Source organism: Vombatus ursinus, unplaced genomic scaffold (genome assembly GCF_900497805.2).
Source record: "Vombatus ursinus unplaced genomic scaffold, bare-nosed wombat genome assembly UNPS02014812.1, whole genome shotgun sequence".
Classification (NCBI taxonomy): domain Eukaryota; kingdom Metazoa; phylum Chordata; class Mammalia; order Diprotodontia; family Vombatidae; genus Vombatus; species Vombatus ursinus.
In genome coordinates this window covers 6,462,911-6,479,879 of record NW_020954590.1, presented here as the reverse complement: position 1 = coordinate 6,479,879, position 16,969 = coordinate 6,462,911, and the positions used below count along the sequence as shown (strand labels likewise).

The 16,969-nt window shown below is 34.4% G+C and overlaps 1 protein-coding gene across 4 annotated transcripts in view; it reads right to left on the bottom strand.

The window, feature by feature from the left end:
* LOC114053892 (chromodomain-helicase-DNA-binding protein 7) overlaps window positions 1-16,969 on the bottom strand; it is a 245,912-nt gene that overhangs the window by 83,652 nt on the left and 145,291 nt on the right. For all 4 annotated transcript variants that reach the window (XM_027877006.1, XM_027877008.1, XM_027877009.1 and 1 more), the window contains exons 4-6: window positions 11,291-11,432; window positions 7,496-7,633; window positions 6,353-6,418 (exon numbers count right to left, since the gene is read on the bottom strand). In XM_027877006.1, the coding sequence (XP_027732807.1) occupies window positions 6,353-6,418; window positions 7,496-7,633; window positions 11,291-11,432 (346 nt within the window). The remainder of the gene's footprint in view (window positions 1-6,352; window positions 6,419-7,495; window positions 7,634-11,290; window positions 11,433-16,969) is intronic.

Genomic DNA, 16,969 nt, shown 5'->3' with positions numbered 1-16,969 from the left:
TACCAAGCTTCAGCAAGAGCCCAGCTGAGGTTATAGAGTAGATAAAATCACCTTCACACAGATTTCTCCAGGGATGTCCTGGAGCAGAAGAGAAATCAAATGCCAGACATTCCACAGGGATGAGGATTTGCAGGTAAGGAAACATAGAAAGCCAGGAAAGCAAGAGAACCTAGCATTAGTGAGCAGAAAGAACTGTCTTTTAGTAACAGAATTTGTAACCTAATAGCAATTTCTAGTCTTCTCCAAATATAATCAGATGACAAGTCATTTTACTAAGGGTATGCTGTCATTCTCAGCACAGTGACAGATACTATAAGGTATAGAAGTTGTATGAAATAGTTCCTGTCAACAAGGAGCTTACACACTAGTTAGAATGCAATGATCTCATCATTCACTCATAAAGCATCTATTGACTGCCTGTATATGAGGGGCTGTGTGAATAGCAATGGAAGATAAAAGAATAAATAACAACTTATCCCTGCCAAACTCAGCTTACATTTTAGAAGGGATTACTTACTTAAAGTTCTCAGCACCTCATTCTTATGCTCTTATTTCCCCCCATGGAAACAAGGAGACCTGAACTCAAGTCCCATCTGTGAATCTATTACTTGTATGCCTCTGGGCTTAATCTCTCAGTATTCTAAGCAATTCTCTACAACTATGTTGTAGACAAAGTGTTGACCTGCACTGGTAGATGGATTTTCCTCATCTGGAAGTTCCCTCATACCAATAAAATCACAAATCCAGGGCCTTTCTGAATCTCTATTTGGTGTGTACTCTTTGGACTGCTCTGTCTCATAGGCATTAAATAATATTTCTATTCTATATTCCTTTAAGTTAGAGCCCATTGGGGGGAAACTAGGTAGGAAGAAAAATTCTGAATTTGGAATCAGAGTACCAGATCTGAATCATAGTTTTGTCATTTACTATGTGGCAAATCACTTAACTTAATTTCTTTGGAATTCAACTTCCTCCTTTAAAAATTTGAGAGGATGACCTACAAAGTCCTTTCCTGCCAGCTCTAAATTATTGATCCATTTGCTACCATCTTAGTCCAGGCCTTTATAACCCTCACCCAGATTACTGCAAAAGTTTCCTAACTGGTGTCCCTGCCTCAGGTCTCTCACCACTCCAGTCCATCCTATATATTGCTTTCAAAGTAAATTTTCTTAAGGGTAGGTCTGATTATGCAACTCCTCTACTCAATCAACTGCAGTGGCTCTCCAGTGCCTCTAATATAAAAGTCTTTGTTTAGCTTATAAAGTCCTTCACAATCTGACTGGAACCTACTCTTTCTAGCCTCAATGGGCATTATTCTTCTTCCCACGTGCTGCCACCCAGCCAAGCTAGCCTTCTCTGTTTTACATAAATAACGTTCCCTTTCTGATCTATATGCCTCTGTATTGGACATGTCTGATGCCTGACCTTGCCTTATAGAATATCTCTATTCTCTTAAGATGTAGCTCAAGCATAATCTTCTGTATGACACCTTTCCTGATCACCCCAACTGCTAGTTCCTTCTCTCCCAAACTACCTTATATTTAACTCCTTTGTATAGATTTGAATTTATTAACTTTTTATTTATGGAGTACATATTTATATTTTTATTTCTTATCTCTACAATTCAAATCTTAGATCCTTATAAATAGGGACTGCTTCATTCTTCGTGTTTGTAATCTCAAGTATTTTGTAATCCCTAGGTCCTTTGTAATCACATAGTAGGCACTTGATGTCTGCTAACTGAAATCCTTTAGATAGATTTCTTCAACCCCACCTATACTCCCAGCTTACTACCACAACACTACCTTCACCTTCCTCTACGCACATACATATTGATGTTAATTTTATTATCTCTATTAAACTATAAGCTTTGTGAAAAGAGGATATACTTATTCTTAAATTCTATCACCACCACTATCTCTAAAGCCCATTTGTCCTTTACTAGGGCTGCTGATGAACAATGAAATGACCAAACTATAGGCAAAATAGGAAGAAAGAGAAATAATGTCCTACATAATCCAAGTATGAATAATTAGCTGCTGAATAATTGTGACCTAATTATAATCTGAAATACCAAACCTGCTGAGTATGTCTACTGAAGTACTATCAACTAAATCAAAATTGATTTGTTCTATCCAAACAAGATACTATTTAGGCAAATAAGTCACTTGACTCATTGAAGGAGATTATTCTTTAAAGCTATGTCAAGTATGCAATATTTTCCCAAACCTCTACAATTCTTAAGTGAACTGCCCCTAAAGTCCTCAATGCAACAGAAATTTAGCCTTTGTAAGTTAAATAATGTTAATTTTTCATTGACAAAAAAAAATTTCTTTTACTCAGATTCAGCACTTAACTCAATTTATAGGAGATCAAAATTCAGAAATTCATGTTTGTTTGTTTGTTTTTACTATTTTCAGAGTCGATATATATTTTCCTCCACTCAGGGATCTTTTATTATTGCTTTCTGTGACAGTTTTACATTTAATTCATACCCTGAATTGTGTAACTTTAAACAATAGCAACAACTAAAAATTAATTAATTAGTTAATAATTAAAAAAAAGAGAGAATAGCAAGTGATAGGTATAACAAATGACAGAAAGGAGGAGAAAGGGAAAATCTTAATTATACAATATAGTACTCATGGACTTCCATATTCCCTTCTAGAGCAGCTCTGAGGATGAGTGTTTGTTAATATATTGGGGACTGTATCTCAACATAATTAGTTTCCTTTGTAATCCTATGTGTTTTTTTTATGCATTAAAAAACATTCTTCCAGAAAGAGGTCCATATGCTTCATTAGGCTGCCAAAGGAGTCTATGACACAAAAAAGTTTAAGAACTCTTGTTCTAGAGCATAGCCCAGGAAAAAAACAAGTATCTCCTTGAATCTCCCACCTCTCTCATTAGGAAGTTACTACATTGTATTAATTGTGCTAGTAAATTAAAATATGCTTCCTTAACATGTAGAATAGTAGGAACCATACTTACAAAGAAAAATGAAAATCAAAGTTGAGAGTGACTATATCTGAAAGCCACACCCACAGACAAATACGGATATGGACAGGTACATGTGCATGTGGGCTTTCCAGAGAAACAGAAAACTGCAAGATGGAATATTAAAAGCAATTCAATTCAGTAAGTACTTATTACATGTAAGATACTGAACTAGGTCTCAGCAAACAAGGATTAAAAACCAAAACTGATCCTGCACTCAAGGAGCTTACGGGACAGAGACACAGTATGGACATTATTAAGGATAAAGCAAGATTACAACCAGTGTCTTTGATAAAGGCCTCATTTCTAAAATATATAGAGAACTGTGTTGAATTTATAAGAATACAAGTCATTCTCCAATTGATAAGTGGTCAAAGAATATGGACAGGCAGTTTTCAGATGAAGAAATTAAAGCTATATATAGTCATATGAAAAATGCTCTACATCACTATTGATTAGAGAAATACAAATCAAAACAAGTCTGAGGAACCACACCACACCTATCAGATTGGCTAATGTGACAAAACAGGAAAATGATAAATGCTGGAACAGATGTGGGAAAATGGAACACTAATGATTTGTTGGTGGAGTTGTGAACTGATCCAACCATTCTGGAGAGCAATTTAGAACTATGCACAAAGAGCTATAAAACTGTGTATACCCTTGGACTCAGCAATATCACTTCTAGGTCTATCCCAAAGAGATCATACAAGTGAAAAAGGACCCACATGTACAAAAATATGTATAGCAGCTCTTTCTGTGGTGACAAAGACTTGGAAATTGAGGGGATGCCCATCAATTGGGGAATGCCTGAACAAGTTGTGGTATATGAATGTAATGGAATACTATTGTGCTATAAGAAATGATGAGCAGGCAGACTTCAGAAAAACCTGAAAAGACTTGTATGGACTGATGCTGAGCGAAGTGAGCAGACCCAGAAGAACATTGTACACAGTAATAGCCACATTGTGTGATGACTAACTTTGATAAACTTATCTCCTCTTAGCAATGCAAGGATCTAAAACAACTCCAGAAGACTCATGATGGAAAATGCCCTCATCCAGAAAAAGAACTATGGAGTCTGAATGCAGATCAAAGCATATTATTTGCTTTTTTCTCTTTTTTTTTTGTTACTTCTTTCTTGTGGTTTCTTCCATTGGTTCTAATTCTTCTTTACAACATGACTAATGTGAAAATAGGTTTAATATGAATGTAGATGTTAAGCCTATATCAATTTACATGCTGTCTTGGGGTGGGGGGAGGGTAGAGATGGGGAGAAAATTCGGAACTCAAAATCTTATGGAAGTGATTGTTGAAAGCTAAAAATAAATAAATTTATTAATTAAAAAAAAGAAAAACACACACAAAAATAGAATAAGACACGATAACTTGAGTAACTTGTATTAACAACTTTGGGGATCAGTAAAGGAAGACAGATTCTGAGATGCTGAAATCACAAGGCCTATAAAGTACATCCAGGAATGAGGGGCAGTCTGTATAAATGCATATAAACAGAAGATTGAGTTCTGAGTTCAACAAACAGTGAATAGTCTTGTTTGGTCCCAGTGCTCAGAACAGTACCTGGCACATAGCAGGTCTTTAATAAATGTTTATTAATTGATTGAATGACATACAGAGTTGATGACAAGGAGGAAGATGAAACAAAGCTGGTAAATAGGAGGCAGATTGTGAAAGATTTCACGTGCCAGGTTTGTATATTATCTTATTTTGTATATTTTCTTTTGTATATTATCTTATGTATATTTGTATATTATCTTAAAGACAATGGGGAGAGAATGAATGCTTTAGGGCCGGAAAGAGACAATCAAAACTGTAGCTTACGAGGTTCACTTTGACAGTTATATGTCAGATGAACTGGAGAAAGGAAAAAAAAAACTGGAAGCAGGGAGGCCAAAGAGGAGACTCATTACAATAGTAGAGGAATGGTGAGGAAGGCCTGACCAAAAATGGTAGAAATGTGAGTAGAATCAAAGGGACAGATTCACGAAATACAGAATTGACAAACTCAGTGACTGATTGGTTATGGAAGATGAGAAAGAAGGGAAAGTTAAGCACAATTTCAAGATTATTAACCTCAGTGATGGGGAGGGTGGAAATGACCTCAATAGAAACAGAAGAGTTTAGATGTTGAGTAGGTCTGAGGGAATCCTCAAATATATGTGATGATTTAAGCTGAGTAGAGCATTTATTCAAACTGTTTTCTCTTGTTTGAACAAGAAGTAATCTGAAATGAAGTGGTTGGCACTAAAGTTATAAAAATCCTTTTTCAACATTATTATCAGGGGCTAGTTTTGTAAGTGCACCCAGTTCACTCTGTCATATGGATATGAATTGTAAATGCTTCAGAATGAGTCATACTGTCATCCGAAATTACATTAGAAATAGTCATGTATTCCACCTCCACAGCAGCAGTGGAGACAGTGATGAAAATTTCATTGGTATAAGTAAAAACACTCACAGAAAGGGGGGAAAGGGAAGAGCACTAGAGGAAAAAACTCTTGTAGACTGAAAGTATAATACACAGAACTTCCCACCTCATCCCCACGCCCACCAAAATCCAAAACAACATGGGAAGAGAATCACCTCATATGAACTTAGATAAACAGACTGAAATATACAAATTGAAAAGTAAGATGAATGAAAGAAATCTAATTCTAGATCTTCCTATAGAGGCTTATAATCTATCAAAAATACATATGTTCAATATAAATATCATACATAAAACATATCCATTTCCCAAAAATATAATGTCCATGTCCTTAGCCATACTCTACCTTCATTGGTTAGGGGTTAGGGGATGGAGAAAGGTGAATGAATAAAGAATTATTGAACTAGATCTTACAAAGGACTATTTCATCATTGTGGACATTTCCTCAATTAAAGTAGATGATAACCCCTCTAGTTATCAGTATATAATCTTCTTAAATTGACGTGGTCAACATAACTCATCCGTGGGTGGCAAATCTTCTGGTAATGAGCCTGTCAGATTTTGGTTAGATTGGTCCTTGACTGCTGGGTTAACATCTCAGATAACAGACATACAGTCTATACTCTGAGATTTTCCAGATTAGTAGGACCTAAAAGAACTTGTGTTCCATTGGAATGGACTTTGAGAATCCAAGGCCAGCCTCCATAATACAAGGAGGTATCAGAATAAGAGAAAAGTGTGAGCAATAAGAGGGGTACTTTTGGAGGAAAGGAGTAACGGGTTCAACAGTCTGGCAACCAAGGTTCCTTTCAACTCTAAAACAGATTTGGGTGAAAAGGGGAGAATGAACTTAACAAAAGTATATCTTAGGAATATGGTTTTAGCCATTATAAAAATTTTCTTTACCTGCTTTTTGACTGATCGGCTACTCATGATTTTCTCTACTACGGGACCCTCTGCATCAACAGATTCCTGTAAAATAAAATATATGAATCAACTGGAATGTTTTTTTCACAAAAAAGATTTTATGCCATTTGCAATATAGGTGATCATTCCATGCTGCTCTCTAATTCACTTCTTCAAATTCAATACTTAATTGACACTGAAGTATGAGTCCAACTATTACTCAAGCAAGAATCACTGCAAATAAGAAGAAACTTAACCCTACAGAGAAGGTGAGAGATACCTGTTTATTATTTCATAGGTATGTGGTTCAATTATGTGGATTCTCACCAGTCCCTAAAGCTAGCAAGTATTCAGAAACTCTAGCTGCCAATATAGAATACTCTCCACAAGGTAGTAATGAAAAATATAACTTTTGTTCATCTATACCCATGGGGTAAATATAGTCATCACTGTACTATTGTAAGCATTTTTTATCTATAGGGATCACATAAAACATTTTATAACAGCTTAACATTGGCCAAATTACCAAATAAAGCCCTGACATGAATTTAACACACTTTTCAATGGGTTACCAGTTTGTTAACTAAAGTACAGCAGTGCTAAGAAAAGAGCACTATACAAAGGGAAAAAAAAAACCCAAACCCAACTTTACAATAATCATTCTTACATTACTACCCCTCATTTTATACAAACTATTTTATCCATCATTTACATTGCACAGAGAATAAAGTAGACCCTGCTGGGTACTACAAGGCTGTAATTTCATAAAGGAGTTCTTATGGTGCCTAACAGCAGGAGACAAGCTTGAGTGGTTTATTAAAGTCATAGAAGCTATAGCACTGAATTCTCAGAGGTAAATTCAGTCTCCTTGTAGCCTAGTTCTGATTTTTTTTTCCTCAGCAGAGACCATTAATTCTTCAGAATTGTGTCAAATTATATATCACAGGCTTATAGAAAAATAAATTTGAGCGAATATAGCTTTTTAAAGGAAACAGCAAAACAACTGGTTTCTCTTAGTCCATTACACCAACATTGGATGAAAAGCCCTAAGCTATAAGTCCAGTGGCTCTACTGAACTATTTAGCTTCCAGGTATGGAATTCACAATTCATCTTCATTTATTTATTCAAAACAGCAAGCTGACCTGCTGCTCGGACTGTGAAGTATTTGAAGGGGAGTCTCTCCCAGCAGCATCTGCATCATCTGCCTCCTCATCAGAAATCTTGAACTCCAGGTCTTCTGTATAACGTTTTCTCTTAACTTGCCTGCTAGATCGTCTCTTCTAAAAGAAAAAAATAATAATAATAAATTAAAAATTATGGACATTCCTCATATGTGTTGAAAGCAGGGAGGGGGATGGCGCATGCTGCAAATGATTTTGCTAAATCATCATTTAAAAATTCAAAGTTCTTGTTCTTGTATGTGAATTTAAATAGTTTGGAAACTTTATTAAAAATATAGGTTGAACATACATGAAAATGGTATTGCTTTTGTAATAATAGTTGAAATTTACATAGCACTTTAAGGTTCCAAAGTACTTTGTATATATTATCTAATTTGAGCTTCAGAGCGGCCCACAGGGTGAATACTTCGGGTATTCTACCCATTTTAAAAACAAGAGAGTTGATCAGTGTATTGCTCAGCATCAAACAGCTCATAAGTACCTGTAGCAGGGATTCAAACCCAGGCCTTTCTGACTTTAAGTCCAGCACTTCATTTCAAACTCCAATCTGGCATACGTGAAAGAAAATAAAGAGTTTGGAGGGTGCAGGATGAAGAAAATCATCTGAGAAAACTTGGACTGGAAATAATGGCATAGAGTTTTGATTTGCTCCCACATTCTTCTATAACAATATACTTCTAAGAATTTGTAAAGCACATAGAAAGTGAAAAGAGCATACTAACAAAATTATCATTAATAACTTTGTACATTAAATCTAGGAGTAAAATGGAGTTTAAACATGTTACATGTTCACACCTCTAAATAACCCTGAAAATTGGTAGGGAAAAATATTGGCTAACTCATATTTAAAAAGGAATGATCCTGAAACAGATACTAAGTCTCATCCATGTTCACCTAGTGAGTTATTATATCTCTGACATAATATCCATTAAATTTCCAGACTGTTTTTCCATTGGAATGGCAATTCTTCAACATAGCATATTTAGAATGGAACAAACTCTAGATTTGGATATAATGGAGCAGAATCTCTAGATCTAATTTACTGTATTATAATTTACATACACCCAAACAGGACTAAGATGAATTTTTATGGACAGAGACAGGCTGATTATAAGACTTAGATGCAGAAAGTTGGATGCTAAAACACACTGGAGTCTTGCTGGGGTTCCATACTATGTGACCACATCTCAACAATGTCTTTTGTTTTTATTGTATCAACTATATATTTTTTACTATAGTACCTAAATCTTCTGGAATGGGGTTCCAGAATTTGCTTTATACTGAATTAAACTCTATAATATTATTGTAATTTCTCAGGGAAATTAAGAAATCTTTTTTTTTTAGAAGTTGATAGTTTAGGATCACTTGTTAAATAAAACTTACTCCTTATAAAAACTTTGTGAAATAAATTATATTTACCCCCATAAATTCTCAGATGAACAGTAAGTTATCCAAAGCCAATTAGCAGATCAATCACAAAAAGAGAATTAGAACTCAAGTCCCAGAGCTCCCAAATATTGCAGCATGGTACAATGCTTCTGTGACTTTTAGCCATGTATTGATCCTCAAGGCATTTTTCTGAGGTACTAAGATTTCTTTTATCAGATTCCCAATATGAATTGATTTTTTAATCAATTAAAATTTTTTACATGTCTGCACTCAACTAATTTTTTATTGTGTTCCTATCATGAACTGATTTTGTAGGTAAGAATGAAATATGAGAATTTGTTTATTTTTGGCAACCACACCACAGTGAAATGCTTTAGTTTCATTAGCAGCAGAAGGCTCATTCTGTAGAATTGTATTTTAAATGCTTTTAAAAGGTTAGTAGGTACAATGGTCATGCTGAAGGGAATAACAAATTGGTTTCCATTATCTCACTACTGTACTATTCTGTGGTACTTTCTTCTGAACTAGATAGCACTACATGCAATTTACTAACATCTAAAAATCACAGTCACAGAATTCAAGAAGCTTAACTTCCACCCTTCATGCATATGTTACAGGAAAAACCATGATAAACAACTTTGTAGCATCACTTCCTGAACAGTATATATGAAGAAAAAAGTACTTCCTTGAAAATAGAGCTGTCCTTGTATAGTTATTTCCTTTTTCTTTGCTGCTACATATTCTATAACTGATTAAAATGCCAACTCAAAGGTACACTTTAAAAAGCATTTAGGGTATTACCTTAAAAAAAAAAACTTGGTCATATGTTCTGTAACCTACAAACAAATATTCTATAAAATTTAATAATGATTCTCTATAGTAAACTGATATTTGTGAGAAAATTCAGAGAATTAGCTCTAAATTTTAAAGAAATCTTCTTACTGCTGTATAAAATGTTGTCTTAAAAGTCCTAATTAAAGTGAACATGATTCAGAAAACACCTAACTACATAAAATTCAGAATCATCCTTTCACCACAATTTCTCTAGTCAATCTCATTAATCTACTAACCTTGTCAATATCCTTACTGTTGTTGTACAAAGCAACAAAAGGAAAGCATATGATTATCCTAAATGGATAATATCATCACTAGGCCAGCTATATTTAAAAAGAAAAAAGAAAAAGAAAAAAATATACACTAGTTTTTTCAGATCACCTTAAAGAATATAATTTTGTGAGGTCACAGATAACAGGAAGCTTTGCTAAAGAAAAAAAAAAAACAAACAAAATATCTACAATTCTGGAATGCATCTGCATCTTCCAAGTATTTTATTTCAAACCTCTAAGAGAAAAATAAAAACAAAAACAAAAATGAAAGCGAATAGTCATTGAGAATCTACTACGCAATAATGAAAAGTCACTCAAGCTTCTAGGGGTTGGTTTCCGATTGCAGTAGGGCTCCCTGATAACTACTCTTTGATAACTATGATGTCACATAAGATACATTCCAGGGCATCCCGGTAGAGCTTATTGGCATGATTCCAAGGAACCTAAAAAGGAAATGATTTCTAGCTGTTATGTACTGAGTGTGTCTCTAAGCCTGATCAGTGAAGGCGATGTACCCTGTTTGAGAGAACTAAAATTTCTTGTATTTATTTCAAGGGCAGTTTTGCAATTGATGTATACATTATTTCAATGAAATAAATGAATATAACTCAGGAAAAATTATGCTGAAGCAACTGTCTAGAAAATAGAAGTCCACTAATTCATGGAAGGCCTGCCATCACACAAAGATGCCTCATTCTGACCCAGGGAAGTCAACAGAAGCTCCTAAACAAGTCACAAATGGCTCTATGCCTAAAATTTTCATATTGTGAAAAGAATATTTCACAAAACTTTAAGAAAGTTAACAAATCTGGTGCACTGTAGTTTTTAAAAGAACTTTTGCCAAAAACAGAAGCAATATTTCTAAACCTTTAGGTCAAATTTTAATGCCAAGAATAGGCAGAAAAATCACTCAGAAACTCTCAAAAGGAACTTTGGAATTTTTTTTTTTTAGTTTTTTTACACCTCTCTAAGCCATGTAAAATTAGGACTGTGATACTAAATGACCCCTGAGGTCCCTTTTCTAGGCTTAAGTCCTGTGATCCTATGGTAAAAGCTACAAAATTCTTGTCAGGAGTGAGTGTTACACTCCATTCATCCTTGGTCTCTCTGACTTTCACCTCTCTGGAAATAATGCCCTAGCTAAAAATAGAGACATCTTTAAAGCATCTCTTTAACAAAGATGGAAGATCTTCTGTTGTGCATTATAGCCATCAAAAGTTACCCAAAACTAACCAACACTTAGATATCAGAATAGTCTTACCTGAACACCTGGATCATCATCTTCTTCAGGAGGAGGAGATGGTGGTGGAGTTCTTTCTAAGTCTGAGTTTTCAGAACCTTCTGTTTTTCCTTTGTTGACCTTTTTCTTCAATGCACTTGCTTCAGAATCTGGTTTCTTATTACTAGAATTCAAAGTACAGTTCCCTAGTCAGTGTTGGGTTGTTGTGGTTTTTTTTTTTTTAACTTTCTCCCATGGATACATGCCTCATATTTCCCAGATTACTATCCCCCAAACTATCAAAAATAATAAAGTAATGCATTATTTTTCTTTTTGGTAAGGTGGTATCATAGGATTAAGTTTTTGTGGCAAAACTCTATTTTTGATGAACATTGTAAATAAATGCTTGCCCTAATTAAAAAAAAAAGGAATCGCACACATGCAAAAAAAGAAAAAGAAAAAAAAAACCCTACACGATGCATATCCTGTATATTTGCTCACCAGGACAAAGCAAAACCCTAACTCATTCTGAGAAATCATGTAAAATATCACTGTGTTTTCCTGGCTATATATATGCTCAATACACTGCGGCATGGAGCCATTCATTAAGAAATAATTTTACTATCAAGTTTTTAAAGTGTCAGAACACCTTTTTTTAAATGGCGGGGAAGAAAATGGAACATGATTATCTTCTTCCCTTGCCTTTTGCAGTTGGCTCTAAACACTGCTATTATTTAGGCCTTCCATTTGATCAATGCTTTGAAATATATTTATAGCATACTATTTGATTTGTCAAATGGCATAACATATTAAAATATAAGAACCACTATTGATTTTATTGCTTTTTTTAACCAGATATTTCACCTCTTAAAATAATTTTATCAATTAATTTTATCAATTATTTTTGTTTGTATCAATATTTTTGTTTGCTTTATTTCTTCTTATTGTTAAAACAATATGCTTATTTATTAGTATATATTATCTTTATGGTAGCATATTATTTTTAAAAGCCAGGTTACTGACAAGATATGCAGCAAAATAAAAATAACTGTTAAAGAAGAGGTCCCACTATATGTTTAGATTAAAGGTTAATAGGATTTGAATGTTATATAGGTTAGCCAACATAAGAATGGATTTTAAGAAAAGAGAATGGAATAAAATTGTTTATCAGCAACGAGAGCCACACAACTCTATCTGCTCTACTTGTTAATTCTTTTTTTAAGGTAAATTGGGTTCTACTATCCAACTTCTAGTCTGGCACCAAGACTTCCTAAGATCAGCTATCATTCATGACAAAATATTTGCAAGAATCTATACTGAGTGGCAATTACTTTACATCATTACTATACAGTCCAGGAATCAGAATGGTTTTGAAAATGAAAAATTCTCCTTTCAGTCACCTTTGAAAAGTTTCTATTCATTGAAATTTGTAATTTCACAGAAAAGGATGCTGACTGAATGCACTAAACAGCACTTTTCAACCTCTTGGTCCTTAAAAGAAGCAGAGAGTTCTCTGGATTTTTTTTTTTAAGTTAAGCTCTTCTCAAATAAAATCTGATTTCCAAATTATTGTTAATATAACTACATATAACCATCATATGTAGGATTTGCTATCTTTTGGACTACTAGATTAAATTCTGTAACCTTGTAAAAGTAGTTATTTGAAAAATAATGGTTCCAAGGTTTTTTTTCCCCTAAAAAAAACCCCAACAATTAATACACCTTCAAACATAAGGAAATAATGGCACTCTAACTTAAAGCAAAACTCAGGGGCACAGCAAAAGACAGTTTAGCTCCAAAAAGATCTTTCAAATCATGATAATGCTTTAAAAAGTTTAATTTCCTGAAAGATCCACATAAAACACAACATTTAAAAAAAAAATAAGAAAATCCATACAACAGTTCCTCTTCCAACTGTCCTAGTGTTTACGCTACACATGGACAGAAGTCTCCCCTACTATGAGGCTCCATTTCCAGCATTTATTTCCGCTCTAACTGCCACAAATTATACAATACTACAGCTGAACACTGGGCCCCTTTCCTTTCATCTGCACGCCAAGAGCAATCAGATTACCCTGGTAACCAGTGGTCACATGATCAGCACCTGCTCTTTTGGCTGGATGCCACTGACTAAAGCCATCTGCTTCCCTCAATCAGCTTTCAAACATTCTCAACACCTGCGCTGCAGTGTTTTGTGGTTTCTTTTATCAAATCAGTGCAAAACTGCTTCCAAAACTTTACATATTTCTCAAATTTGTTTAAATCAAAGGTAAGCCTGTCAAAGAGTTGAACCACTGCCAGGTAAAGTAAGTTGACAGTCTAGTGCTTTTCACTGGTGACCTCTATAAAGCAGAGCAAAGCACACAATTTAATTTAGTAGTAGTTACTGTGCCCTGGTGCACTATCACATATGAGTAACAGGCTTAATGCCTTGAAGAATAGCACAGTCCAAGTTTGATAAAATATCAATTTGCTGAAGGCAGAAAAGTGCTAATGATTCTTCATCTTCCTAAGAATGCTCCATGGAGCCTCCATGACTGTTCAAGTCATGCAACATCTCTCAAAGTGCTTATCACACAGGAAAATTCAGACAAAGAGCATATAGTCAAGTGAGGTAATGGTACTGGATCTGACTACTGAAAAATTTCTAAACTCATTAGCCCTTGCCCTATTGACATTGTACAGAGACTGAGCTCAATGTGTTCATCCTCGCACCTTCTCATAACATTAGTCAGAATACAAGTCATTCTGCAGATGCTAGGGCTTTTTACTAGAAGTATACGTGCTACACACACACACACATACACACACACACACACACACACACACACACACACACTCTCCCCCCCCCCAAAAAATTTAAGAAACCTTAAAAGACTACTTAATGTCTACCATAATCCATTGTAACCAGGAAACACATGATATTAAATGACTTTCTAATCTGAAACTTCATCTTTGAAATGATCAAGCCAAACTAATACAGTGCCTCACTTATAAGTCAACAAACCAGGGTTTCAAGCCCAGTCCTTGATGTGATATAAAGCGGTTCACCTTCTCTTTCTCAGTCTTGATTTCCTTATTTGTAAAATGAAGGAATTAGACTAAATCATGACTGAGGACTCTTCTCAGCTCTAAAAGTATGACTCTAATCAACTAAAACCCCATTCTAGAAAATATACTTCACTCTACAAATGTATACTTCACAATAAAAAATATACGTTCAGGGTTGTGGGAGTCCAAATATATTCTTGGCAGAATAATGGAGAGAAAAATAATGCTTTACACTCACATATAATAATTATCAATCTCACATAGTTTAGGTTTGACATTTGTTAGTTCAAGTTTTTTATAAAAAGTTTGAGGGAAATGGTTTAAGAGGCTGTTTTTCTTTGCTCAGCAAAGAAGCAAGTTTTTATAAAACAAGAGCGCATATGCAGTTAATGAAGGGAAGCTCTAAAAAACCAATACAATAAATTAGTGAAAGGAATATTACATTAATAAAATTTCTAACAGTAACAAGACTGCATTTGATGGTTTGAGGAATGAACTTCATAGCTTTGTCATCAGCAATCCCACTCAGTCCACTAGTTCTACCCAACTCCTCAAATTTAAGCATTACAACTGGAAAGCAAATTCTTTGCAAGCTTATATAACCAACCAAAACCACAAACTAGAAAATGTACATGTTTCCAAATCCATATTCAAGATTGAAATTGTCAAAATTTTTTCACCAAAATTTTACACATTTGGATGGCAATCTGGAATGCTTAAGTTCAATGTTTGTAGTTTTAAGGTTATAACATTCAGGCTATTCCATTATCTTTATTATGCAAATATTAAAATAAGCATGACTGTACAAAGAAGCGAACTTTTCCAAATATGTTTTCAATGAGTTCAGAGAAGTTGTACATATACTCTAGAAAAGCTATCCTGAGGTGTTTGGTATTATACACACATTGGTTGATATTCACTTCTAACTTCACTAGTGATTATCACTAATTCTTTGACAACTGTCTATTTACCTGGATGAGAGTCTGCAAGCATGATTGGACAAGTGTTTCCACTTCAAGAAAAGTTAGTTTGTTTTAGTCCTTCTCAATGGTGTCAAAATTGCTATGGAATAGTAAGAAAGCACCATATAAAAGTATACAGATTTATAACAACGTGTAATTTAGATCTAGAAAGAATGGGGCAATTCTAAAATAGAATAAATCATGGCCATTTCCCTAGATCTAACAAAAATTCCCACTGACAAATATCACACACACTCACACACACACACACACACACACACACACACACACACAGCCCCTTGCCTCATCCCTTTCATCCTCTTATCTCCTGTTACTCTTGGTTCTGGAAGAGATGAACCCTTTTTACCTCTGAAAAAATTTTTTTCAAAGTATACCACTATAGGTTTTGAGTCCTGCTGTTTCTTCATGTATAAAGCTAAGAACAGAATTGATTTGTTTACTTGAACACTAAAAGAAAGCATAAGAAAGCATCTTTTATACATAGTACACACTTTTAAAATGTTCGTGGATGAATTGAATGGGAGAGACTATAAAGCCAAAATGGGTGATAATTCAGGTCCCTAATAAGAGGGCAAGCCTCAAATTTTTGTAGTTCAGATCCTCAAAAAGTGAGCAAAGCACACATATTTTAATTATCTCCCTTTTGGAATACCTTTTCTTCCTGTAGCCTAAACTCCATCTTCAAAACCATTTTTATTACCCAACTCACATAGTCCATTGCATATATATATACGTACGTACGTTTGTGTGTGTGTGTGTGTGTGTGTGTAGAGATATGAGAACACAACAATAATTTATAGAAAACTATAAATTTTATCTTAGTGTTAATTTCCTAGTCTACTGACAAATTAGTAATCCATTTTAAAGTTATTTGTCCAGGTTTCGGGGAAAGAGGTTTAGCTGTGAACAAGTGGCAGATATTACTACATCTCTGATAAAAGTATCTAAGATAGGGCAGCTAGTGGATAAAGCACCAGCCCTGAAGTCAGGAGGACCTGAGTTCAAATCTGGTCTCAGACACATAACACTCACTAGCTGTGGGACTCTGGAAATTAATCCCAATTGCCTCACCAAAAAAAAAAAGTATCTAAGATGCTAACCTACACTGCTCCTGTAGACAACTTAATGAACAACCAATACTTAATTTTAAAGAAGATTTATGGGAAATACATTTTGCTAAAATATCTGAATTTTATAAGAAACATGCATATTATACATTTCATAATTGTACATCTCTGTTCATAATTGTATATTTCTATTTAAAGCTTCATTCATACTCAGTGCCATTTTAGTCTTTCTCTTTGGGAAGTGAAATGCACACTGGTTGGGACTAACCTATGTTACTTTATTAGCTTCTGTATGATTTTGCTTCTTGCCATGAAACATCCTGTAACTTCATTATGATAAATTTATGCCTATTGAAAAATATAATTAGAATGAAATTATAGTCTTCACTTAGTCTATCTCTAACATTATTTTAGATAATTTTTAAAAATATGCAACATGATTCCCTACCACCACACACAATTTCACTTTGTAAGAGAAATATCATGAGTAGAATTGTGAACTTTATGTTTAAAACATCATAGAAGAGTAAATAATCTTAACAATCGCTGCTTAATTTAATTGTTTCTCTTACGAAGGAAGGAAGGAAGGAAGGAAGGAAGGAAGGAAGGAAGGAAGGAAG